Source organism: Carassius auratus, chromosome 11, assembly GCF_003368295.1.
Source record: "Carassius auratus strain Wakin chromosome 11, ASM336829v1, whole genome shotgun sequence".
Classification (NCBI taxonomy): domain Eukaryota; kingdom Metazoa; phylum Chordata; class Actinopteri; order Cypriniformes; family Cyprinidae; genus Carassius; species Carassius auratus.
The window spans coordinates 14933810-14960777 of NC_039253.1; the positions used below are offsets into that span (position 1 = coordinate 14933810).

General features: G+C 37.9%; 1 protein-coding gene across 2 annotated transcripts in view; it reads left to right on the plus strand.

Moving 5' to 3' along the window:
* LOC113111129 (forkhead box protein J3-like) overlaps positions 1-26968 on the plus strand; it is a 90426-nt gene that overhangs the window by 28608 nt on the left and 34850 nt on the right. For both annotated transcript variants that reach the window (XM_026275618.1, XM_026275619.1), the window contains exon 2: positions 11416-11848. In XM_026275618.1, coding sequence (XP_026131403.1) covers positions 11528-11848 — 321 coding nt within the window. In that variant the 5' untranslated portion in view covers positions 11416-11527. The remainder of the gene's footprint in view (positions 1-11415; positions 11849-26968) is intronic.

Consider the following 26968-nt stretch of genomic DNA (forward strand, 5'->3'; position numbering starts at 1 on the left):
GTATCCATTTGCATTTCTTAAAGTGTCCCTGGGAATGTAGTATATTGACATGCCTCTTGCCTCATATAACATGGCTGCTTTCCTGCATTGTCTTTTAAAAGTAATGGGAAAGCTGGAACATCAACAAAAGATGAAACTACTGACCTGTGACTTAATCCTCTAATCTCTAGTGTGCCGCCGCGTTGTGCAACCACAGATTCCAATGCATTATCATTCTGGGGTAAGTCTTTATAGTGGGTGGCTGCTTTTGAACAGTAACTGTTGCTCTTTGAATTGTCGTCGGGACATCGCTAAGAGTTTTCCCTAGATGCAGTAACTTAAAGTAGGTTTTTTTTTTTTTTTTTTAGTAATGCATTGCACTTCAAACACATCGTTTGGGTCAGTTTTATGCACTGTCTGAGTGTGTATTTTTATGAATAGAGAAATGGCAATATTCCTCATGGCAAACAAAATAATTCTGAACACTGAACTATCACATTTGTAGCCTGTAATCTGAACCTTGTAGACTTGCTGAGAATAACCTTAGTCAAATATTACATTACATTATTTAGATTTAGCTAAATTAATAAGGTTGCATCAGTAATACTAAAGCATGTGGGTTTGAAATCACCACTTTAGTCCATTTTTTCATCAGCCCTCGCTGGTATTCCCCTTCTGAGTCATGTTGTCTCAGTTCTTCATTTCCTAAGGGATTAGTCCCCTGTGACGCATCACGCACCACACTCACAACCTTATGAAGCATTTTTGTCTCTGCATGTGTTCGGGTTGATATCTGCATTATTGCTCTGTTTTGATTTTTTAAACATCTGATTTAATGTTCCATCAAGGTGCAAATTCATAATTACTGTGCATTGTGTTTGACACAGATTATGCATCTCTCTTCTCTCTCTCATGTTCTGCAACTTCTTTTTTTGGTGTCTGCCATTGTGTGCGAGTCCTAATGCGAATCTGCACCCGCCGGAAGGTAATGCGTTTCATTTTGAGGAGGATGCTGGAATGACAGCCAAGAGAAGGGGGTGGGGGGTGGGGGGTTGTTGCAGTAAAAAGCTGCTAAATGACTGTAGGTGTCAAAGAGTCACATTTTAACAGTTAATGATGCTGCAGCAGCCAGCTCTGCCAGGCAATAAACTCTTTAATATGTTGTTAATTACTTCTGAGAGATTGGATATTGATTGAAAAGCAAAACGGGTTTAATTATAACCCAAGTGTTAATGTCATTCCAAGTGTTGACAATTTTAGGCCTACGTGAGATGAACTTGAAATGGCTAAAGCCATTCAGTTTGTTTATTTCAGGTTGTTTATTTGTTCGTTGTGACTTAATAGTTATAGAGGTGTGATGGATTTAACCTGATAGATCACGATAAACTGTCAGAATATTCCGAAGGAATATATTTTGGAATTAGACAAAAATTACATATGAGTGAGATTTATCAGTAGTAGAGATGTTTGTCATTATACCTAGAGTAGAGCAATTAACATTAATTTAGTTCCGTCAAACGCCAGAGATTTAGATCTTTTATTAAAGAGCCTTCCCATCTGAAAGTCATCTTTTTTTTTTATATAATGCAAGTGAACATTGAATTGTGTCTGCACTGCTCTGAGGTCCCATTGTGCTGCCTGCTGCAGAGTGTCAAAGAGCTTAGCGTTTAATTGCCAAGGAAAGGAACTGGGAATTCTGATGAGAAAGGGGGCTTTCAAGAATGCCAGGGACAAATGATTATTTTGCCAGAGCCTTAAGTGCTTTATTTGAGATTCAACAGTGAGCTTTGGCGAATGGCTGCCAGGCTGGCACTGGTCGACGATTCTCAGGGGAGAATATGTGTTAATATGGGGGCCGCAGGCTCACAAAGCAGTGTAATTGAGTTCGCATGGTTGGTGTCAGGGCAGCGGCACTGCTTCGTACACAAAGGGCACCTCCCAGCCTAGCTGCCAGGGACAATCCCCCTCCTGATCAGGGTTGTAATTCACTAGTAGGGCTTATTGAATTACTGGAATGCTGAGCGTCATTTTGTAAGGGCCCGCAGATTGCACAATGAGCAGAAGGCCTTGTGTTTGTCAGCGTGTGCCGCTCTTAGCTGCCCGTCTCTGAAAAGCACTGCGAGTGGTGGCAGACTGCTGAGAAAATCTCTCTAATATCCCCAAATGGCATAATTACTCTTGCATAAATTCAAATTCCTTCCTCTCTTTCAGTAATTATTTGAGTGTATCTGCATCAGAGGTTACAAAGCCTGTTGTCTCTGCTTTTAACCCCATGTGACATCCTGCAGCTGATTAGCCTGTAAGGACTTTTTTTCTGCTCTCTCAGTAGGCACTAGTGCAGTGTCTGCAGCTGGAGGCTGATATGTGATTCAGTCGTAAAGGATAAAATTAGTTTGTTTTACCTTTTCGTTCTTTGCATTCCGCATCAGGCAATCTGAGGTCTGCTTAGAATAGTTATATTGTGAGAATGAAGGTTGCACCATAACAATCATTATTTAGCACTCTGATGGACTAATGTTTTAGTCATGATGTGTTTGTTGTTTTTGATTTCATTTCCCCAATGACTATATAGATGTTTGCTATTCAATCTTGGTTAAATAGGCAGAAAATGTTTAAAGAGGTCATCGGATGCCCATTTTCCTCAAGTTCATATGATTCTTTTGGGCAGTGGTTCCCATGCTTTTTCTGCTGAGCCCACCTATTGTAAAGAAAAATAGTTTGTGCATATATATATATATATATATATATATATATATATATATATATATATATATATATATATATATATATATATATATATATATATATATATATATATATATATATATATACTAGGACTTTCACTTGCGAAAAAATCTTTTTTGATTTTTAAGACATAAATGTTCATTGAATCGATTATAATATCGATTTTCCAACGTCAAATAACGGATGAATGTAAAGAGAGCGCTGGAAACGCACAAGTCAGCAATCTTATTTATTGGCATGAGTTTCGTGCAGAATAACAAACAGCAACGAGAGTGCAACATTCTCGAAAAAATAAATGTGTAGAGGGGACGGGGAGAGGGGAGATTATTAAAATAAGATTATTTTAAATAATGATTCAATCCATTGCAAACAACTGTTCAAAAAATTAAACTTGTATTTGAGAAACAGGCCATGTTTGTTTTTGTATTGAATGTAAGCAACACTTAGGCTAGGCGGCACTAGGCAGTTATATTGAAATGCGCAAAAAAGCTAGGGCCATTACAAATTTATTGGACAGGAAAACAAGTCGATCAACATTTTCAGGGTCCAGAGCAGAGCGTTTTTTTTTACTTACTATATGTCCAGCTGTTGAGAAGACACACTCCGACCGCACTGATGTCCCAGGGACACTCAGGTGTGCAAGGTGGGGGTATTACCAGTCGCTGTCAGCTTGCAATGGTCCTTTTCATAACTCAGAATCTCCTGTAACTAGATGCGCGAATGAGGCGAATTCGCATCTACCGCGCCACGAGACCTCCAGACGCGCCTAAACGCACCTTTACATTTTCTTAGCATTGAAATAATTCGCGCCAGACGCTCTATTCACATTTGGTGTGAACGCAGCATAAGAGGTCGCTTTTGACATCAAAGGGTCTTATTGGCACGGAAAATTGCTGGTATTTTCTGTCTAGCTTTTGCAAGGCATACTGCACTTTCAGAATTCTGTTTTCTTTTTCTGCTTGTTTGTAAGTTTTGTTATCTATATTTTTTAAATTGTTTCATTATTTTAAAATTAATAGTGTACATATTTGGTTAAAATCGATTACCTATTTTTCATTTTCGAAGCTATTTTTGGTTGGTCCGATCGATTATGCAATCAATTTTCGAACTAAAAGTGACAGCCCTAATATATACACGCATCCTCCCAGACATGATCTTGATTTGACATATTGTGATTAAATAGTACTACTTAACTAGCCTACTTACCGTCTAAACTTGTTTACCCACCTTTTTACTGGTGAATCTGCAGGTGAAATATGCCTAGTCATATTTTCTTGTCTTTTCCCCACTCTTCCCCACATTGCGAATCCAATTGTCCTTTGTGTCAGAGTGCTGGAGTTTTATCAGAAATGGAATGGGGCATCAGTTTACTATCTTGAATTTGCCTTGCCGCGTCAAGTCGCATCTACAGCAGAAAACATCACTGGGTTTATATTTGCTTTTGTGTAGACACGGTTTTGGTATTTGTGAATCTTAAGTATATTCATAATCTGCTTTACTTACCTGGCACTGGCAGTATTTTCACAAACTTGTAACTTAACATTAAATCCTTAGAGCAGAACCATGGATCGTTCATTCATAGTTCTACTTGGCTCCCTGCAATACAACTCTGACCCTAAATAATGACCCTGATCGTGAAATACATTTATTAGCCTTAGAGTAAGGGAAGCATAACTTGGGAATTAGAGCATCCAAGGAGCGTGTGAATGCTATGGATTTATTATTTATCTTTTTAATGTTCTTTAATGTTATCCTTTTTAGTCTTTTTTTATTTTATTTATTTTGAAATAGGTATTGATTCAGGCACCGTATAGGCACCGGTATCGTTTTAAAAGTATCAATATGGCACCGGTATCGAATAAAAACCCAATCTATACCCAACCCTATATGGATAGATAAATCTTAACACCGGACCGCTGGCAGTAGTTGGTACATTACCACCGCGGCAATGCTACATTGTCTTGTATATAATTTAAGATGATTTAGCTTTTTTGTAAAAATGAATTGAACAATAAAAAAAGAGCGCATTGGGTGGGAATTCAGTGTTCATTTGTCTTCGCTGCATACCTCGCCCTTTGTGCTTTTGAAAATCCTGCGGCTTACACGTTAACCTACCATTAACACGGTGCTACGTTTATGATTATCAGCTGCTCGTATGCATGCAGCTCTCCATTTCTTTCCAGCCAGAGTGGCACTTTGCTGTGACTGGCAGATTAATTATGGAGTACATGAATGCGTCCCCTGTAGATGGCTGATCTGGAGAGGTGGGAATCTGCCCTCATGTAAAGCAATGAGATTAGCACTCGGAGGACACAGCACCCTGGCCAATGTGTATCTGCCAGACCTCGTTACTGGCACAGGGCTACTCCGACACCTGGGATCTCCCGGTCTGTGCATGCTGCCTTAAAGTAGTCTCTCTGGCAGGCCCGAAATCAGCGATGGCATCCAAGAGGCCAGGATGAGCGGCAGTCTCACTGTGACAATCCCTGATCTGCTGCAGGCTGTAATAAGCCGAACAATGCGCTCGGCTGGCAGTGTGCGCAGCAGAGCGATAATTGACACATCCTAAAAATGCGAGTAATGACTGGGTTATTAATGCACTCATTCTGGGGGTGGTTTCAATGCAACCATTAAGCCTTTAATGGAGAGGGTAGACTGACATTTAAAAGCTGGTGCTGTTACCTACTTTTCCATATAATGAAGATGAGTCTTTGGGCAGCGAACAATTACAGCACTCGACATTCAGGCACAACAAAGAGCCGTTGCTATTTTAGTTATTCTTGTTTTCAAAAATAACTCGAGAGCAGTGCCTAGGGCGGTGGAAAAAATGAGGAATCTCCTTTTTACTTTGGGGCAGGTGAGCGTGTTTCCCACCCCTCCCTGTTTTCCCTTTCATGATTGCTAAGACAACACAAGCCTTTCTACATGCGTAATAATGTTGTTGATGTAGAAGACATGGCCAGAGTTTCGGTTAGGAGTAGAAAAGGCTTGTTACTAGGTTACATCACTGTTGTTGTTGTGAAGCGGTGTGCCAGGTCTTCAGGCACTGTGGAAGGAGCTCACAGAGAGTGATTCCCCTCTGCCGAAGCCAAGTTACCCCCCCCCCCTCCACAGCAAGTCTGCTTACTAATCCACACATCCATGTACACACACGAGTTTGCTCGCGTTCGTTCCGTAAAGTAAATATTTATTGTTCACGTTTTGACTCGTAGAAATGGCGTCTGAGAGAGCATACGGCGTGCCAAAGCAATTAACATTTTCTCTTAACACTGTGATCGGATAATATTGAGTTTTGGAAAGAGATTACTCCCAGTTATTGTCATCTTTGAATTACAGTAGGATCACATTTGCCTTTGTATATTTTACCTTGCAAAATAAATGAATGCTCAGAGCATTTTTTCACAGTTTGTGAGTTGTTACTAAACCACTCTCATTGTTCCAAAAATGGCCTTGTTAGTAAAATGTGCCTTTTGCATAAAAAAACCCGATAATGGATTTTGCTGATACTGATAGCTAGGTTGGATCACACTGGCCGATACAGATTAATTAACCGATAGTTTTTAAAATGCATACTGAACAAAAACTAAAATGGTGTTGAATCATAATAGTAGTAGTAATAGTAATAAATAATAATAATAATAATAAAAGTAAATGTTGAAATTTTTTTCCTAAATTCCATTTTATTTTTTTCAAAATTATGTTATTTGCCCCTTCTTATTTTTCAGGTTATCAAATCAAGGCATGACACATTAATTTAATTTATCTTTTAATTACAAAAAATTAAGCAATCTTTTTTGCCAAACAAAGGGGATTTACTATGAAAATGAAAACATGGAAGAAATGTGTGATTATTACTCAATCAAATAATGTTTCATTTTAGTAGCAGTAGTAGTAAGCTCATGTACATTATACTGAAAAAATGTGTTTTACATCCTCATTTAGAGAGACAACAGAAGCTGAAATCACTGCGAGCGTCACACATGCTTCAGTATAAATGAAACCTCGTGTCGGCTCCATTCATTAGTCACGCAGAACATGCAGGATTCATATTTAAATAGCCTTTTTAAGGCTTAATAGTTACAGATACTAGTCCATATCGTGATTTTGATTTGTGTAAAGACCTACTTTTAATTCATTCAAATTTTGACCAATTCCACTCCAATTCCACTCATTAAACCGTGAATTCTGTTCTTATGACTGGATTCCGTCCACGTTTTCTGCAGCACGGAAATCACAGGGCACTACAATTATACCAGCACAATATATACTCTTACACTTTAACTGATACTATCCTTGAGCACTGATACTATCCTTGAGCACTGATACTATCCTTATTTTTTATAAATACTTACATTTTGCTTTAATCTATAGGAATTTGCTTTAAAGGTGCTGTAGGGAACTTTTGTAAACAAATATTTTTTGAATATTTATTAAACCTGTCATTATGTCCTGACAGTAGAATATGAGACCGATAATCTGTGAAAAAAATCAAGCTCCTCTGGCTCCTCCCAGTGGTCCTATTGCCATTTGCACAAAGTCATGCGCTCCCGGTAAAAAATAACCAATCAGAGCTGCGGTCCGTAACTTTGTTTGTGTTCAAAATGTAGAAAAATGTATATAATAAGCGAGTACACCATGAATCCATTTTCCAAACCGTGTTTTTGGCTTGTCCTGAATCACTAGGGTGCACCTATAATAAGTGTTTATATTCGGACTATTTTAGTTATATATTCAGTGAAGAGTATTTAACCTTTTCTTTTGTTGTTTGATTTACATAAATGACCCAGACAGCAGCAGGTTAATGCACAGGTCTTATATAATATTACACATCACTATTAATATTTTAATGTAACGCATCACAAAAGTTTCAAATTTTCACTTGACAGTGTAACTTACTTGGCAGTAAATTAGACAATCACAAGCCTCACGGTTTTCTTCCAAATTTTGTTAAATCTTTGAAGATGAACGAAGCTTTTACAGGTTTGGAATGAAATGAGGGTAAGTTATTCATGACAAAATGCTCATTTTGGGGAGGAGTATCGCTTTAATGTCTGTTCCTCTGCAGCATGGGCCTGTAACTGAGTCATTTGTACAGATACCACTGTTAATGAGGGGAGATGCAGGCTACATTTTACTGCCTGGCACTGCAGAGGTGCACCGATTACCACAGCAGTGCATTCCTGGGTGATGTGCATTGAGTCAAAATAGCAGCAGCCCTGTAGCAAGTAGGTGATGCTTGAGACCTGAACATTTATCTGCAGATTTCATCATTCAGAATTCTTGCAGGTATACTTCTATGGGTTGTGGAAAGGTGATGTGAATATTAAGTGCAGAGAATGCCTCATTCTGTATGCACCATTTGGCATGTTTGTAATGTATTACTTCATTAGTCAAAGCCTTAAAATACATTTTGCATTATGCACGTGGCATGAACAGCCACACAAATATTAAAATATTTATCCTAAGTCCAAATTAACATCCAATCAGCCTTTTTTGTTATAAGAACTCTTCTATAGTGTGTGTTTTATAAGTTCACAAAGTATTTTAGCATCGTTCTGGTCACTCTGACTTTCCAAAAAAATCAGATGACTTTTTAGTTAAAACTTGATGTGAAAGTTTTGAACTTTGCTTCAGTTTTTTATTGCAGCTTGCTTTCTTTTTTTTCATGCTTTTTTTTTTTTATCAAACTCTTTTATTTTGATCAATATTTCAAAGTTTTTCTGAGCAATTCTGACTATGCTGCCCACAGTTTTATCTGCTAGAGTCAGCTTTGGTGTTTCTTGTGAAGTCTTTACTTTTAAATGCATATGGTCATAATCAACGAGGGCAAAGCCTGCAAATTCTCCTTTATTGAAGGCACTGTTGTTATCAGACATATCCATGAGACTTTTTTTTTCCTGAATCAATGTCAGTTGTTTGGGTTTAAATGTATTTTGAATGGGTATTGTTTTAAATCATTTAAAAAAAAATAATAAATGGTTCTCATGAAGTTTAATTTAAGGTAATAAATGTTGCATTCGTTGTGAAAAATAAGCAAGATTCTGTTTAAAATAGTTTGAGATGACATTAGCATGTCACCACAGGAGATTAATTAATGCCATCTACTATTTTGTATAGATTTTTGATGTGTTGATAACGTGACTCTGAAAACCTTCAGAATACTGGCTAACCATATATTTACATTTATGCATTTGGCAGAAAATGTTTTCCAAACGCAAGTTCAGACTGTTTATTTTAGCAGTATATGGATAGTTGTCTTACCTTTCACATTTATAAGGCTGCCGTCTGCCTGGCATTGCTTTCAGGGTGGTTGCCTGTTTGTTGCAACATGCAGCATTTTCAGTTTGTCAATGCAGTTTATTTCTGCAGTCTATGTGAAAATCAGATTGGATGCATGATTTTTTTTTTTTGAAGAGTCCACTGCGTATAAATTAGATTTAATTGAATTAGCAAGTGCTCATTTTCTATATGTGAATGACGAAGATGTTAAATTAAAATTAAGTTTGCACTTCATACAGCTGGATCAGAGAGGTCCCATCCTTTTGCTGGAAAAAATCTTTTAAATTAGAGGGTCCTGACTCACCTTTATGGAAATGACAGAATGATGAAAAAAACAGTCTGTCATAGCACTGGCCTCACAGACATCTCATTTATCAGATTTCAGAGGCTCGCGCTCGCTTTCCACCATTCTAGAGGAATTTCAATGAGGTTCCCAAGAGAACTGAGGAGGTATTTTTAAACCGAGGTTCGTCTGAATAATATGTGGGATATTCCCTCCCCAGTGCCTTTTTTCCAGTCGTGTTGTCATTTTCACAATAAGACGTCCTGTGCGAAGTGTAGATTGATTATGCCACCCGACCCTGTGCCTATGTGACTGGACACTTTTGCTGCTATTTTGAGCCAGAGAGGGCACCGTGCCTAAAACACAAGGTTGTTTGTGGGTGTGGGGTGTAGCCACAGACGGGAATGAGAGATCGTGCTGCCAGACGACGACACTGAGGCCTGTTTACAATGCAGAGAGATGGAGGGGGGAACAGGGCTTGATGCTTACCTTTTTCCAAAAGAGCACGTGTGCTGCTAAGTTGAAAAATGGGAACACACAAAAAAAAATTAGGGGGGCAATGTTAATTTTTGTGTTGTAGCTTAATAAGGTGGTATAAAGAGACTTTTACAAATGCAATTATTTAATTTATCAGAATACAGAATATACAAAAGGTTTTTATTATTATTATTATTATTATTATTAGACTTTAGACAGGCTAATTATGTAATTATTTGTAGTCCTATTAATTTGGAAAGGGGGGGGGGGGGGGTGGGAGTGTTGTCCTAACAGGTTAAATAACTTACTCAAAGATCTTTTACTTAAGAAAGGCTTTAATTTAAAAAATACACAGAAGTATAAAGTAAACAAGCGTTTCAAGATAAGAGTGCAAAAAATTTAAGTTCAAATGAAAGAAAGAACAATAGGTAACATTTTACAATAGGGGCCCATTAGTTAACTTCAAAGCAGGTTAACATTAACGAACAATGTGCAATAGCTTATTGTTGCAGTAGTTAATATTATTTGTTAATGTTGATAAATATCTCTATTTATTGTTAGTTTATGTAAGCTACATTTAATAATATTAGCAGATACAAATTTAGATTTTATAATGTAGTATTAAATGTTGAAATGAACATGAACTAAGATTAATAAATGCAGTCATCGTTATTTCATATTAACTAATGTTGATGGAACCTGTTAAGTGTTATTGAACAATAATTACGAATCGGTCAGTATTGGCCTACGGGTAGGTCATGTTTTAGGTTAGATTAAAATATAATAAAAAAGTTTTAAAATAAATAGCTCATTAAGTTTTTAAGTATGAATTATTTGGTTTCATGGTTAAGACTAAAGCAAATCTAAATATCAATATGACAAACAGAAAGCCAGCTTCCTTGTTTACAGGGTTACCAGGGTAACAGTTGCATTTCTGCCTCCGTCAGTGCCCTCTAGTGTCAAATGTGCACCTTCTCATATGTGCTATTTAAATAAAATTGTTTTTAAAGTTCAATAATCATATGAAGATGTATCACTGTTTTTCCGTAAATAAATTGAAGAAATGTATTACTTTTCTCATAGGCTGCCGTATAAGTTAGGATGTTTAATATATTTTATTCCCACTCTTGCTCCTAAATAAATTTTCCAGTTAGCACACATCTATTTTTAGTCGCAAATGCGAGTGAAATGCTTGCATTGTCGAGTCCTGGGGAAGGATAGAGGGAGATAGAAAGGGTTACGCTACCCTCAGGAGAATTGGAATTCCTTGTGAACCATTCCCCCATTTGGCTGGCAGTTGTGAAAACAATTCCGCAGCATTTACTCAGTTTGCAGCTCGGATTACAGTTGTGTGAGTCAGCTGCAGGGTGCAGGCCGGAGGTAGGAGGTGGGCCAGACGGCTTGGCCGGTCTGTGCAGCTCAGTGTTTTTTTTTTTTTGTAGGTTTTTTTTTTTCTATGTCTGCAGATCTGCGTCTGTTCTAGAGCTTCTCTCCAAAGAGAAATGCTCTGTTTGAATGTGCTAATTAAAATGACATTGGTTCCAGCTGGAGTGATTCTAACTATTGAAGTGTTGGCGCGTTTCAAAAGCGATCGCTCATATCCTGACAGTGTCAGGCAATATAATGATCCCCTCTATTGCTCTTCTCCACAGGTTTAGTTTTTGAGTGACGCCAACAAAAACAGTGATCTGAGGGAGCCTCCTCGTCGTCGCCGCACCGGATTGTCACCCCTCCTTTGCCGCCGCCGCCACTCGACCTGCCACCATGACGTCGGAGCTGGAGAGCAGCTTGACCTCCATGGACTGGCTGCCGCAGCTGACCATGCGGGCGGCCATTCAGAAATCGGATGCCCAGAACGTTCACGGGCCGGGCATGGCTAAGAAGAGCGCCCTGCTGGACCCCAACACCACACTGGACCAGGAGGAGGTGCAGCAGCACAAGGATGGCAAACCACCATACAGCTACGCCAGCCTCATAACGTTTGCCATAAACAGCTCGCCAAAGAAGAAAATGACACTGAGCGAGATCTACCAGTGGATCTGTGACAATTTTCCCTATTACAGGGAAGCCGGCAGCGGGTGGAAGGTAAGGGAGGTGCTGACTGTAAGCGCCAGTTAATTTGTCATTATTTGCTTTCTACCCGTCAGAGACATTTGCATGCACAAGAGTGACATCCCTCCACTTAAATTCAATCAGTGTACTGAATCAGCCCTGAATTTAGTCAGAGGAGACTGCCAAGGTTAATGTGTGAAATTATTCTCATTTCCTGTACCGTCAAGACTTTTTTTTTCTTCCTTTCCTCACCAAGGAGCATTTCAAAAATTTCAAAGCAACAGCAACGCTGCTGTTTTGCAAAGAGCCATTCGGATCCGTTTATGACCATTAATATTTGTCACAGTGTTTTGTCTTGTGACACAAGAAAATAAAGGCTCCTTTTGGAGACATGTGTGTGAGAAGGAAGTGTGTTGATATTCACCCAGCCAGATCCAGCCACACAAGCCATAGAAGAGAAAAAAAAAAACGGCCTTTCATAGCTTATATTATTCATGCCAGATGCCTTGATAGAAGTCCATTATGTTGGAGAGAGCCATTGCTGTGTCACCATCTCAAGGAGCGTATGATATACAGAGATGAAGCTGTGCTGATTGCCTTTTAAAGAGCGAAGATGGAAATTGATATTAGAATGAGCTTTCCAATCAGTTGACATTTATTGGCAATAGAATCGGTAGCACAGCTTTATTGCAGGCACACAAGATGTACGTGGTTCATGTCCCCGTGCATGCATGTGTGTGTGTGCACGTCTATCTGTTGGTGAGCATGTTTTCACACACACCACCCTCTTTTGCTCTGCTGTAAAACGGATATTTAAGTCAGTGTAGATATGAGAGCAACACATGATTTTGTAAGTTTAAAAATAACGTTAAAGTATGTTTAAGAAATAAATATGTTACTTGCTAACTATCATCAAAATAACAGATCAAACATATGGCTCCATACACTTCCACCCCATTGTTGTCTGTGGATTACAGAGCAGGAGAGTTTCAATTGCATATTTATCAATCCTATTTCCTTACGTTTTCTTCCCTCCAGAAGCATAACGCTTTTTCCCGCTGAAAAGATTTGTATTTGCACATTTTTGGGGTCAACGTGGTGCTTTTACTTATTTAAAATGAACCTTTTTATTCTCTTGCTAGAAACGTGCTCACACTTTGTCTGTGGTACCTGGGAAGATGGCTGTAAGTTAAATTGCTTGCTAGCACCTGTAAATACATCAGCATTTCTCTTTTCCTTTCCCCTCCCCCCTCTGCACACATTTTACACGGTGGGCAGACATAACAAATGGATTTCTGCGTTTTTCACTGAATTCACTGAAATCGCTGTACAAGGTTGCTGCCCTGACACGTTTAGCAAGGGACGGCTTTCCATTTAGCTGGAATTTAGCCTTTTTTCAAAAGCCTTTTTTCAAAAGCCTCATGGAAAGAGGCGACCTACCGCTGTTCTCAATGATGGCTTTTAATTGCCACATTCCATCTCTATATCATGTATTGTAACAGCTATTATATATTAAGAATCTAGCAGTATGAAAGTTTAAATATGCATTCTGTAGTGTGTGTAGTATTCGTTTAAATGTTAAAAGTAATGAATAGTTCGATAATTGGATACAGTTCCTTTTGCTTATTTTTATTTATGTAAATATAAGTTAAGCATATAGCTGAAATCAAAGACACACTGGTCACTCTTTGTGAAAGTGCTTGCGATCCAACTATGTGAAGTGGAAAATGGCTTTCAGGATATTGCAGCACAAATGCATCTCACAGACGGAAGAGCATGTACTGATGGGAAAACAGAGCTACAGAGTTGGTGTTAAGAATTGTATAACAGTAATACAAGTGTTTCTTTTAATAGACCAGAACGCGCAAATCTCACTCCGACCGCTATTGACTATTATTTTAGAGAGATCCTTTGTCTCTGAAGTGCACGCTGCTATATTTGCGCGTTCGCACATATACCGAGCGTGGCTGGGGTGAATGTAGGTCTGTGTGCAGTCATCGCCCTCTATCTCTCCACATCCCCCCTGAGATGTCGGCAGCAGGAATTTACGACCCAGTGCACGCACACGTCTGTTCTCTATGATAATTCTAGCTTTGCCGGAGAGATGAGACCAGGCTAATCCAGGCGGCAGCAACTCATTTAGTCATCTCAATAGAACTCCATTAGCCAACGCTTTTAAGAAATATCAATAAGTGCTGTCAATAAGAATAGATAATTCATCAAGGTCAAAAAAAATTAACGCTATATTAGGGGAGACAGATATGCAGCCTGAGATGGATTTTAGCACATTCTGTCTGCAATATTATGAAACTGGTTACTGTAGAGTTGGGTTGTCACTAGGGTTAGAAATTAACTTCTTTTTTTGTTGCAGAATTTTACTTACTGCACAAGGGTTTTTATTTATATTATATACTAGGGTTTTTTTTTTTTAAATGGTCTATATAGAATAATTCACAGTGATGTGAAATTGAACAGATAATTTGTCTTTTAAAAGAACTTTTTTTTTGTTTGCTTTTTTTGTTTGCTTTTCTGTCTCAATTGCTTTGTAAGGGGACTCTTATACACTATCGCAGTGTGTGGGACTATATTCCTATACATTACTGGTTAAAAGCTTGGGGTCATTAAGATTTTAATTAGTTTTTAAAAAAATAAATGCATGTTTTTATTCCTCAAGAACACATCACATTAATCAAAAGTGAAAATAACTAATTTTTAGTTTTACAAAATATATACATTTCAAATAAAGCCTGTTTCAATTTTATATTCTTCAAAGAATATTGTATCGACCAAAGTACTGTTACTTTTGAAATCGTTAGTATAGAGTTTTTTTTTTTTTTGTTTTTTGTTTTTTTATAGCTTATTGAGGAATGTTTTGGAATGCTAAAATGAATAGGATAAAGCTCCTTTTTCATCTCAACATTTTTGTTGCAGGCAGGTTTATATCCCAATTTTTATTTATTTATTTATTTTTTGGTTTTAATTTTAGGTATAGTCTAGTCTTTGTGTGAAGCTGTCATTTTAGTTTTTATTAGTTTGTCACGTTCATACTCATTTTTAGTCTAGTCAAGTTTGTCAACTAAAAGCCTGAGCATTTTAGTCTTATTTTAGTCAGAATTATCCATGACTATTTTTGTCTAGTTTTAGTCAACAAAAACTGATGACATTTAGTCTGTCAATGAAAATATTTTAGTCTTTTTTTTTTTAGTAATGAAAACTTTTTTTTTTTGTATCAAACAATCTAGTATTACAGCAGGGTGGTGTTCAATTATGTAGCCACAACACCGATTCAAGTTACTGCTTTGAAGAAATAATCCATCATCCCTTTTGAAAGCTCTTATGTAATATACTCGTCTTTGACCAGTTCTCATAATCCCAATTATCTGCATGCAAGCTACCTCGGTGTAAAGAGTGAAAGAGCAAATGAGATTAATTTGCCGTCTATTGGGTTGAGAGGCTCACTGTTCCCAGTCAAACCCACTTGTCACTGATGAGATGTTTAATGCTGTCAAGATGCTTAGCACCCGTCACCATCTGAGTTTATGCATTTGAAACTGAAAGCTGCTTCTGGTGAAGCAAAAGCCATCGCACCCACCTGATCCGAGCGTTTCAGCATAGCCATCCTGTTTGACATCAGACCACTTATATAGAAGCTGTAACAGAGTGAAGGCTAAACCTCAGTTTAAAAGCATTAAATGTATGGATGTTAGAGGATTATGGAGGACCCAAGCAACGCGAAAGCTCTTGTTATCCTCCGAGAATTTTCAATCTGTTTACAAAACAGGTTTGTAATCCAGCCACAGAGCAGGCCGTAATCTGATCAGGCACTCAGAAAACGTGCAGTGCTAGCAGATGTGACAGCACGGCCTGCTTATGATGGCTTTGCCACGGCTGCTGCTCCACAGAATACACAATGTGGTTCTGGCACTTTCTCGCCTAATTGCTCCCTGATGATTTACCAGCATTGCTTCGGGAAGCTGGGTGACTTTTCAGGTCATCGCTCTACTCACTTTCGAACCCAAAGTCTGAATCTCAATGTGCAGGAGACGGCTCATCTGAAGAGCCGCCGAAAATCCCAAGCAGTTCTCGCATCTTAACCAGTTTAAATATGCTTGAAATGTTTGTTCTTGAATCTCTTCCATCGCTACTGGCATGATATTCTCGCGTTTTCACACCTGCATGCAGGCGAAAAAGTGTGCAAATGCTTAATTCCTCACAAACGCAGTAGCCGCTGATGCTCCAAAGCTGTTTCAGCCTGCTCTAATGGATAAATGCGGTTGGCAGGTTTGAGTCTTGCCCTGTTTAAAAACGCTCCTGGCACTTGTGGAGTGTCCGGACCTTCTTCTTTGATCTCATTATGAAATGCAAATGCTCACCAACCTAAACAGATCAAAGGTTGCCCCTGCTGCTGGGCAGCCAACATAATGAAAACCAGAGGCGATTGACCATTTTTTTTTCCTAATAAGTGATTTGGGGGACTGCTTCACACCCCCTCAGGGCGTTATTTACTTGCGAGCTGGGAACATTATCTCTTAAGTAACTCAACAGCCCAAATCCCAGCTCCCCTTGCTTTTATTTAAATGTGGAAGCACAGGTATTGCACTCATCATATCTCTCGACTCAGGCTTGGTGTGCGGGGTTTGGAACATTAAGATGTAAAATTGCTTCAGCACACTCTGATTTTAAGTTTAATCCTCCAGCCAGGATCATTACGCTGTCGGGCATTTCATTTTTAAACGTCCTCCTGATATGAAATTATTAAAATGTTAAGATAAAAGTTGTCTGCATGTTTTTTTTCTGCCAACATTTTCTAAAAATGTATATTTACCTTATAGTCCTTCAAAATGTAAAATCTAGTGTGCAGTTTTAGGTCTGTTGTTGCAAATTTTGAATTTGTAGCCTCTCTGTGTTGTTAATTGTGGCAGCAGCAGAAGTGGATGTGTCGGTGGTGGGAGTACTGGTGATTCATGCCTTAGCCAGTTTGATCCTGCTGTGTGGTTGGCTCCCGTGTCAGGAAGCTCCCGCCTGGCCACCCGCCCACCAGCCTCACCTTGCCCCATCCCACTCGTACCCCGCCGCTCAACACAGAGTAGGTGGGCAGAAAGCGTAGCGGCTCACCAGGTGGAGCTGGCAGAGAGGGCACTCGCTACACCTCGCAAAGCACCGAGTTTGCTTTGGAAGTGCTTTTGGAAGAAACTGAGATTTTGAATCACGTTAACCAGTACTGCTGTTGCCATGTAATCGGCCCTGTTCTACTGTTTTTTTAATTAAGGGAAGTACTACTTATGAATAATTGGCAGATACGTCAACCAACTAGTTGGGTACTCTAGGGAGATATTTTTAGTCTGTACACTGTAAAAAGTTTGGAGTAGGATTTACTTGAAAAAAAAAAGCTTGGAAACAATTCTCACTCAGAAAAGGCTAGATAATTTACAAAAAATTTGACAAGTAAAAGCCTAAACATAATTATCAGTAGCTTTTAATAGAAATGTTTAAGTTAAGTTTACTTGGGAATTTCCATTAGATTTTATTGACTCTTTGTTTGTAAATTTTACAATATGTAATGCTTATCACTGTGCTATTAAATGTCAACACTGAAAAAAAAACAATGCGTAAGATTTACTTCATTTTTCTTTCTTTTGCAAATTTTGCACTCATTCATTAAGTAAAACTTAAGCATTCAATTAAATAAAATCTGTACGTTTATAAAATTTACTTTAACAAGGTAACACTCGAAAACAACCATGCTATTAAAGCATGTGGTTCACTTGCAAACATGCAAGTAAGTAGACCGACTGTTATCCTTTTAAGATAATGTGCCCACTCAATAAAATTAATAGCCAAATGAACACAGAAACCTCAATACTTGGTACACCATACATAATGACGGTAAGACTCAGTGAACAGTGTTTGAGTATGAATGGGTCATTTTGAGTAGAAAATTAACTCTAGATGTCAGTATGTTACTAAAACTAACAACAAAAGCAGCCATAAAACAGTATAAATACTACTCAAAAACAATGAAAATCTTAACATTTTTAATTATTCGTGCCCCAATGCATGATCAGACATATAGGATCATAACCTTGATATTTACTTAAAGAATCTTTGAAAACATAACAAATAGTTCCAATTAAAATATACTTGAGTTGAAACTTTAATGTCTATAAGCTTAAATTGAGTACTTGCATAGAATTTACTTTATTTACTTAATTCTTGCCTTAACACAATTAATGTAGAAATTACATTTGTATTTGTGTAGTATTTACCAAAAAATAATTTTTATCGGTGAGACATTACTGTTTGGGGTCTTAAAGAAGTTGTGCGATTTAAAAAATAATTTAGTATTTAATTTACTCCTGTGATTGCAAAGCTTAATTTTCAGTATCTGTTTCTCCAGTCTTCAGTGTTACATTATCCTTCAGAAATCTGATTTGGTGCTCAGATTAGGAATTTGTGCGATTTTGTAAAAAACAATTTTCAAGATTTCATGTATAATTAATAAAAAAAAAAAAAAGGCATTTATGTGAAATATAAATTTTTGTAACATTGTCACTTTTGGCTAATTTAATACATCCTTGCTGAATAAAAGGAACAAATATCTCCTTAGATCTATCTTGTGAGTAAACTTACTGACAACAAGAAGCCCATGATCCCTACTGAGCATGTAGGTGTGTACTTCACCCACTAAACATCAATCATTTGTCCTCCATTGATTGATTCAACCCTATCTACGGTGATAATGAGGCCTGTTACACAAAGTCAATACCTGACATGGAACATTTAATGCTGGGTGAACTTAGGTGAAATGTCGGCCTCTTTAGCTTTTCTTTCTGCTTGTATAATAGCAGCTGCCTTTCCATCAGACACTTAGGGTTTAAAAACTATTTTCAACCAAACTGATCTGTATGTGCTACAAAGAAAACAAAAAACTTAAATATTGGTCCAATAAGCTGTGTGAGTACAATGGTGTTGTTTTGTATTGGACATTTGAAGGTATGCTTTTGAACATCACAGCTGAAGAAGGGGATGGCCTTCCTCTCATACCTTTTATTTTTCTGTCTACATACATTTTCACTCCTACCCTAAAGTTTTTCCATAATCCACTTAAAAAAAAAATATATATCTAATAATTCAGCACCGTTATCATTCCAGCCTTTAAACGAGTCAGCGGCTTCCCTCATTCTGGCGTGGATGCCCGGCTCTTTATTAATTGAGGCCGGGATGACCTGAACATGGCCTCTCATCGCTGATGTGATTTGGCCCCAAGAGAGAGGCGCTGAGCCATGATGAATTTGCGCATGCTATAAATAGTCTAGTCCTTGGTATTCACCTATAACTCCAGATCTAGTCTCTGAAATCTGCTTATGCTGGAGTTGGACTGTCACTGCCACTGGCATTATGCAAAGAAGAAAAAAATACAATTGTAATTTTGATGAACGGTTTTGCAGTTCACTTTGGAAAGATTTCATTTTAGATTAATTAATTGATTGTGATTCTCCCCTTCTCTCTTTTTGGCCTCCATATCATTGTTTTGAAATAATACATTGTGTCTATAATAAAGTAATCCAGAGTTATTTCATGTTAATGATGTTATTTTCTGGAAATGCTGAAATGTTTTGTTTTATTGCATAGACCTCTTCTAAGATGAGCTTGATTTTGATTTCTGTATAAAAATACATTTTGTACAACTTCAAAAAAAAAAAAACATTTAAATAGGACCAACACATAATATAAATTCATATATATTATACAGTGCTTCCCACAGGCAGCACCCCATCACTCTCCTTCTTGGTCAAATAGAAGTTTGTTTTACCATTTCATGTACTGAAGACTTAAGACATTAAATTTAAGAAAACTCACCCGGAGGGATTTTGCTTTTTTCGCACACATGCTCCTTAAATATATTTGTATATTTTATCTATTTTTATTTGCGACCGAATCGCCTGCACTGCTAAGCCCTGTCTTTGTCTGTGAAATATCCTCCGCATCTCTGCATCGCACATTGGAACATCAGCGGGAGTAAACAGTACTCGGTAACACTAACAGTAAATCTTACACCCTTTTAAGTGTTTCCTCTATTTTTTATATTTGTATTTGAGCATGAAGACCCAGTATAACAGCAGATTTGAATGATCTAGATGTTTGCATGAGGAGCACCTCTTCCAGAATGAAGGCAAATGCTGCACATACATACACAATAGTACTTGAGATTTGAAGTAATTATCTGTAAGCTGCCCATTTACTTTGCTTACTCTTTAGCAAACCTGACCTTTCTTTTCACTTTTTTTTTTTTTTTTTTTTTTAACTCGAATTTTAAAGATTAAGCAGGCCTGCCAAGACATTAATAGTACAATGCTGAGTTTTAACAAAGGGAAATGTGCCATGGCAGAAATGTTTCATCTCATTTTATGCCCGTCTGACATGGTTTTAGCAGGCAGGAGCTGCAGACAGAATGGCACCATGTGTGTGGTGTCACTGAGGATATGGCACACTGCCCAGAGACTTCACATAGAACTCCCACATCGAAAATGTCATTGAGCTCCATGTTTTTACTATCTGGGTTTTGGGTGACTTTGGTTTGTCTGTGCTGGTAGCTGGGAAGGCCAGGACTTTGAGGTCTAATGAGTTAGACTGGGCTTTTTGATCCCGTGCCTGTTTTTTCCCCCTCCTTTGACTTAAATTCCCGCTAGGAAACAGCAGAAATTACAAGATCTCTGCTTCAAAGCAATATGTGTCTTTGGATTATTTATTTCATTTTTGCCAGAAACCCAATTTCTGTAATCATCTTGAGATTAGAAAATGCACTTCACATGCCTGGTATCATCATTAGTTTGTCGCAACAGTATTTATGTATCCACAGGCACCGTGTCCTTACAGAATTCACCCTTTACTCGGGAGAGCAGAATGGCAGTGCCTCCTGGCAGTAAAGCACAACCAATGATGGATGAGATGCCAGGAATCAACGCGGTCTTCTTATCCCATAGCCATTGACAGGCAAAACTCCCAACATCTTTGCATCACTCTGGATAATCGCAGGTCATAGCAGCCATGAATATGACACATTAATTCCTCACTGATGATTGCCTATTCATCAATGTCAGCACTCTCAAAACACTTTTTCCATTCTAATTTATTGAAGGAAACTTTGGAAAAATGCATGTACAGTAGCACCAAAAATGTTTGCCCACTGCAGTCATATTGAAGAACTGTATAAGAATTGTATTATAGATAGCAAAACGTCAAACAAAGTGGCACTTAAAAATAACACAAGCACACGTTGTAAGTAAAACATTTCAAAAAGAGATTGGTTTTAAATTTTAAAAGAGTAGATATATTGTTCAGTATTAACATTTAAACAAGTTCTGGTTATCAAGAAACCCTACAGACATCTCTATAATAAATAAATATATATCGACCGACCGACCCCACCCCATAGTAAAAATGTGTTGCAACACATCATTCTTTATTTGCAGATGCCACTGGCCACTTGTTTTTTTTTCTAATGGCAATAATATACAATCCTTTATTGGCGTCTTTTAAGTGTTCAAATACTTTTGTGGCCCTGAAAACTATTTTATGTGCTATACAACCAGGCTGTGTAGGCAATCGCCTTTCATTTCAAGGTGACGTGGGCCGTCTGTAGCAGTGGAGACTGGTCAGCAGGCAGAGAGAGACGGGCAGAGCTACTACTGCTGGTTGCCGCCCCTGTAGCCTCTGTCCTCCTTATCAGAGCCAGCTGGCTGCAAGGCCACAACCTCTCACTGCCAACTAATTGCCTCTGAATTAGACAATTAATGTGTCCTTGTAGAGGGCTGGAGTGTCTGACTAGAGGGACGGCGGTGAGCAGAAGGGTACCCGGCCTCTCCTCACCTCAGCAATGTATTATTTATGGGTCGTTGTGCTTGACAGTTTTACATTAACTTTGCTAATGGACTCTATAGGAGGGTTGTGACTTTTGGATCTGTGTTAAGTTGAATACAAATGGGGAAACTTGGGTAATTTTTTCCCCCCTCTCTTCTTTGTCAAAGCACAAAGAATCTGCTATTCTCTCTTCTCCGCTACAGTTTAAAGGAGAGCGTTGCCTGAAGAGAAAGACAGTGTACGAGCTTCAGATGGATAAAGGTGTTAAAGACGGGTCCCTGTCCACCCTCAGCGCGCTCTTCGCTGCTCCTGCAGTGCATTTCTGTCGATTGATTAACGGCCTCTATTGTGTGAGGGATTCTTGTCAGTCCGCAGTCGTAGATGAATGCAGAGTTTCCCTTACTTTTGCCAAAACCGCCTCTCCGAAGTTTTTTTTTTTTAGCCCTTTCTTGGAAGCGAGCATTGCCGTTGCACCACTGTTAGAGCCTCTAGCAGATTGATTTTGTTTTCAAAGAGCCTAATTGTCGACATTGACTTAAACAGTTGTGTTCTGTTGATCTGCTTGTGCTGATTGTAGGCCACTAGCACAATGAAGTGTTCACACAACAGCCCCTGTCTTACAGTAGTGTTGAGAGATAGGGCTGCATTGTGCATATGGGAACTGGATGGTCACCTCTGCTCCCCTCATTAGCTCCATTGGCTGTAATAGTGGTTATTGACTGGATGGAGCTTTAAGCACCTGTAATATTAATGGCAGCTCTCCCAGGTGCAATGGATGAGTGCTGCGTTTGCTAGTGGTTCTGAGGACACTCTTCTCGCTGCGCTTCATCCGCCACTCGTGTGCAGTGGCCATTCCAAACTCTGGTTTTGCTGGTGGCCCTCACATTTTCAGTCCTGTTCCCATTTTTTTTTAAATCTAAAGCACCAGTGAATATTGAATTTATGTATTTTTTTTTTTACATTTGGAGCATACTAGAAGGCGACATAAAAAAAAAAAGATGTGATATTGCAATACATTGGTCACAATATGAAATTGACACATGAAAATATTAATTTAAGTATTAATTAGTGTGGTTTTCCTCTCTTTTAACATCAGAGGTACTCTGTAGGGATGCACCAATTATGAACATTCTTGGCCGTAGCTGAAGCCGAACAAAATGAAACACTGGGTTGTGGATTCTCCAAATGTAACATCACAACATGGACCCAAACCTAAATTAGTCTGTTGACACTGGAATTTGTTTAATGATGTTAATTTAGTTAATTTACTTGTTTTTGTAATGAAATTAAAGTCTTTCTGTATTATTTCAATTATAACTACTATGTGTAATATCATTTAAATGCCTTAATGTTCTTCCTTCAGGGGAGATTTGTAAAATATTTAACCAAAAACCTTTTGTCACATCTAGATTTTCACCCATTACCTGATTTCACTCACATGATTTATGCGTGTCTGTTTGTTTTAACGTTTTAACAAGAGACAAACCTGAATTTTGAATGAGATGTAAATGTGATTTTCATTCTGTGTTGTGTTTGTTGAAAGAGCTGCTTTTTGATTGTTCTTTGCAAATTGTAAACTGTAAAAAGTGAATGACAGACCTTCAGGAGATATTTTAATTACATAAGTCCTTATGCAGAGAGGAATATGTTGTTTACTTGCTAGGCTATATATAAAATATAATAGTGCCTCTTTATTTAAAAAGGTAGTAAACAACCCTTAAAATACCACAAATTCACTCCTGTTTGGACAGACTGCTCGCTAACCACTTGCCGTTTTTAAACGCTGTTTGAAGCTAACCACAAACCAACCCCCCCCCCCCCAACATTAATATCATCTGCTCTCTGCACAACTGTCTTCTTATTTTCTTCCTCATAGCCCTGATTATAAAGGGACTTCTCCCACGCAACTCCTTAACCCTGTGTTTTATCTGTTGGCATGGACCTAAATTATAACATTTAAATGATTTTACTTCCCACCAATCCCTGTGGCACGGAAAGGCGACGGCTGTACCTTCCTCTTCTATAATACACAAAAAGTAATGCACAAGCGTTTTGAACTCACTATGCTGAGTAGCTTTACCTCCACTCTCAGATGAACACAGTTTCTTTGTCTCTTTCTGACAGCAGTTTTGAGGCGCTGCTGAATAAGGCCCAGAGTGCCATTGTCAGTGGCTGTTGCAGGATGCCGCTCTGAGCCGGCTGATAATTAAGAGGAGGGCCTGACAAATGGCTCTCATCAGATCGCTCATCTGGAACTGAGAGCACACGAAGGCTTTCAGGGAGGATAAACTGGGAGAGACGTCTCTTTGCTTTGTAATCTTTTATAACCTTCTGCGGCTCCTCCGAGGAGAGCGGAGCAAAGAGCTCTCTCTTTAAAACTCAACGCAGCTATGTCACACACAAGTGCCAAGTTCTCTGTTTGCCTCGGTGAGATATTCCTGATTTTTACTGGACTAATACACATGGCTTTTGTGTTATGTACCACCACTATTTTGCCGTTACTTGGATTACTTGCTTATTTGGAAATGTTTTTATTGTGGTGTAAAATTATTTTGTAATTTTGTGAGACGTTTCTTCTTATTCTGGCATTGCCTGTATCTTATAGAACCTCAAGCAAAGAACATTATTCATGTTGGGAAATGAGAATGCATGCGTGTTATTTGTCAGTAGAGTAGGTTAGCTGATTATTTACCATTTCAGATTTAGTATAAATCTCAATTTCAAAAAAATTACCCTTATGAATGGTTTTGTGGTCCAGGTTCACGTAATGTCAATTCCAACCACCTTTCCTCATTCTGGTGTGTAAAACGCCCATTTTTCATGATCCCAAAATATCTGGCTTGGATAATGAAGGAAATGCATTACATTGTTGATAACTGTGTCCCATTTCATGTGCGAGTGTCTAGCTGCAATTGATGTAGAAGGACATGTTTCTTTGTTTTGTCTGCTGATCTCTACAGAGAGCAGAAGAATTCAATCAAGCTAATCCCCTGAATGTCTTCTCTCTAAACCAGAGCAAGGCAGGATTCTGTGGAATTTGGTGTTCTTCAAGGTTGTTAGAAAATTGAGGGAAAGGCTCTTTTGTTAGCCTTTCAACATTAAAGTATGAACATGCCTTGCTAAAAGTGCAGCTTTACAGTACATTGATTAAAAACTCCGGACAAGTGCCTTTTTATAGTTTTTTTTTTTTTGACATATTAGTCAGAATTACACTAGTGAATTTCTTCCCAAAACATTTAAAATCTTTATTAAATGGCAGCTGTTTTAAATTGAACTCCCTGCTGTTAATCTAAAGTAAGTACTGCAGCCTTGAAAAAATTTAGAAAAAGATACAGAGGGTTTTGAAATCTCCAGAGAGAGGTCAGGTCATATGAAATGGCTCAGGTCTTAAAGCTCTCTTTGCTTTAAAAGCACCTTGGGTGACAAAGCCAGTCTAACTTGGAAAGAAAATCTGAATGAATAGTCCTCTCTTGTCTCTTTTTGAACCCTGGTCACACAGTTGGAGACTGATTTTTGAATTTCTATTGAAAACTTTCACAGTTTAGTTTGCAATAGCTTTCGAAGTGTTTGTGACAGAGCTGCGGCTATGCTCTTATGTAGAGAAGGAAGTCCATTTGGAAGACTTTCATTGCCACTTTTTATATAAGAGGATCATGTAGCCAACCTCTCAAGATGCTCAAAGGGGTTAAGACTATTTATTTATTTCATCAGCACTCCCTGTGTCTTTCTAAGAAACACAGAGTCTTGCACTTGATATTTGCCATAGTCACTGGCTCCATCCTCTAGGCTTCCTCAGATTCTTTGCTGATTTGGTCAAGATGAAAAAAAAAAAAGTGCCATTGTCTAGTCTAATATCTGTTCAGGGCTCACTTACCATGGTACTCATGTATTATTACTCTTATAAATTAACATACTTTACGTGAATGATGGGTTTAATTTAAACCTCGAATTAGTCAGTTCCCAAAGGTGTTATATTACTGTGTACAGCATTTGCAAATTTTAATTATCGCAATACTTCACAGAGTGCACTGCACGCGGCATTACATCATGCTTGTATTGACCGTGCCGCTTCTCAACTTGTTCTCGTTGCAAGCTATTCAGATCTCTGTGTAATGGGGCTCTTTATGTTTCTTGTGGTTTTCACCTTGGCATTCATTTTTGCTGCAGCTAGCAAAATCTTCATGTTTTATTAAAACTACGTATAAGCGAGTAAAGATCAGAGAAGGAATGGGCTTTAAAAACGTTGCATGCCAAGACACTGCTACTAGATGCCAAGAGAAAAGAGATCAAATACCTTTGAAGTCCTTGAAATATGAAGTTGAGAAATCATTAAACTAGTCGTCCACTGCTGCTCGATTGTGGGCTGTTTGTCTTGAAGCTGAAGTTAGAAATGCCGTTTTGCTCTGCTTTGGTATGTTTTCTCAAGTGATTGTAAGCCATTTAAATGAAAAATAAATTCATTATTTATTAATTTTTTCATAAAATGGATATATATGGAACATACTCTGGTATCACAGCCTATTTACACTCTTAAGAGTGAAAGCTTTTTATTGGCATTGGTGATGCATGAAGAACCTTTAACTTTTAAAGGTTGTTTGTCTGGTATTAATTTTCATCTCTGGTGAATTACTGTAAAATGTAGCATTCAGGTGGTCTGTGCTAAATTTAGTTTTATAAAAGAAAAGAAAAAAGTAATTTTGAATTGCATTACCAATGCTAGCAATTTAGGGGACTGTAATTTTAAAATGTTAATTCATAAAAATACATAAATATTCATTATAATTTACAATTAGTTCAACTGGTAAATGCCAAGTTATCTTGAATTAATAATTAATCTTGTTTTACAGTATTTGTTCCTAATTAATGTATACATTTTAAATATGAATTAGTATGTATAAAACCAACATTAACCATTAAATTAAGGTGATGTAACTTTAAAATCGTAAATATTTACTTTGCAGTGACACAAAATTGTGAGTATTTCATTGGAAAACATTTCATAAATTATTAATCATTAAAAAATATCTAGTGTTGTAAATAAGACTAAAGAAACATTACGTACAGAAGAAGGCAGAAAACCATGAAACATTGCATTTGTATTGTAAATAGTTATTTTCCCAGACGTGCTAAAACTTTTTTAAAAGCTTTTTTTTTTCACACATTTGTGGCAATTTTAACCATACAGTTACATGTGCAAGAATTATTTGGTATGCCAACCAGTATAGTGCTTAATATGTATGGTACTTGGTGTCTTTTTGTGCTAAGATCACCTAAAACTTATGGTAAAACCAG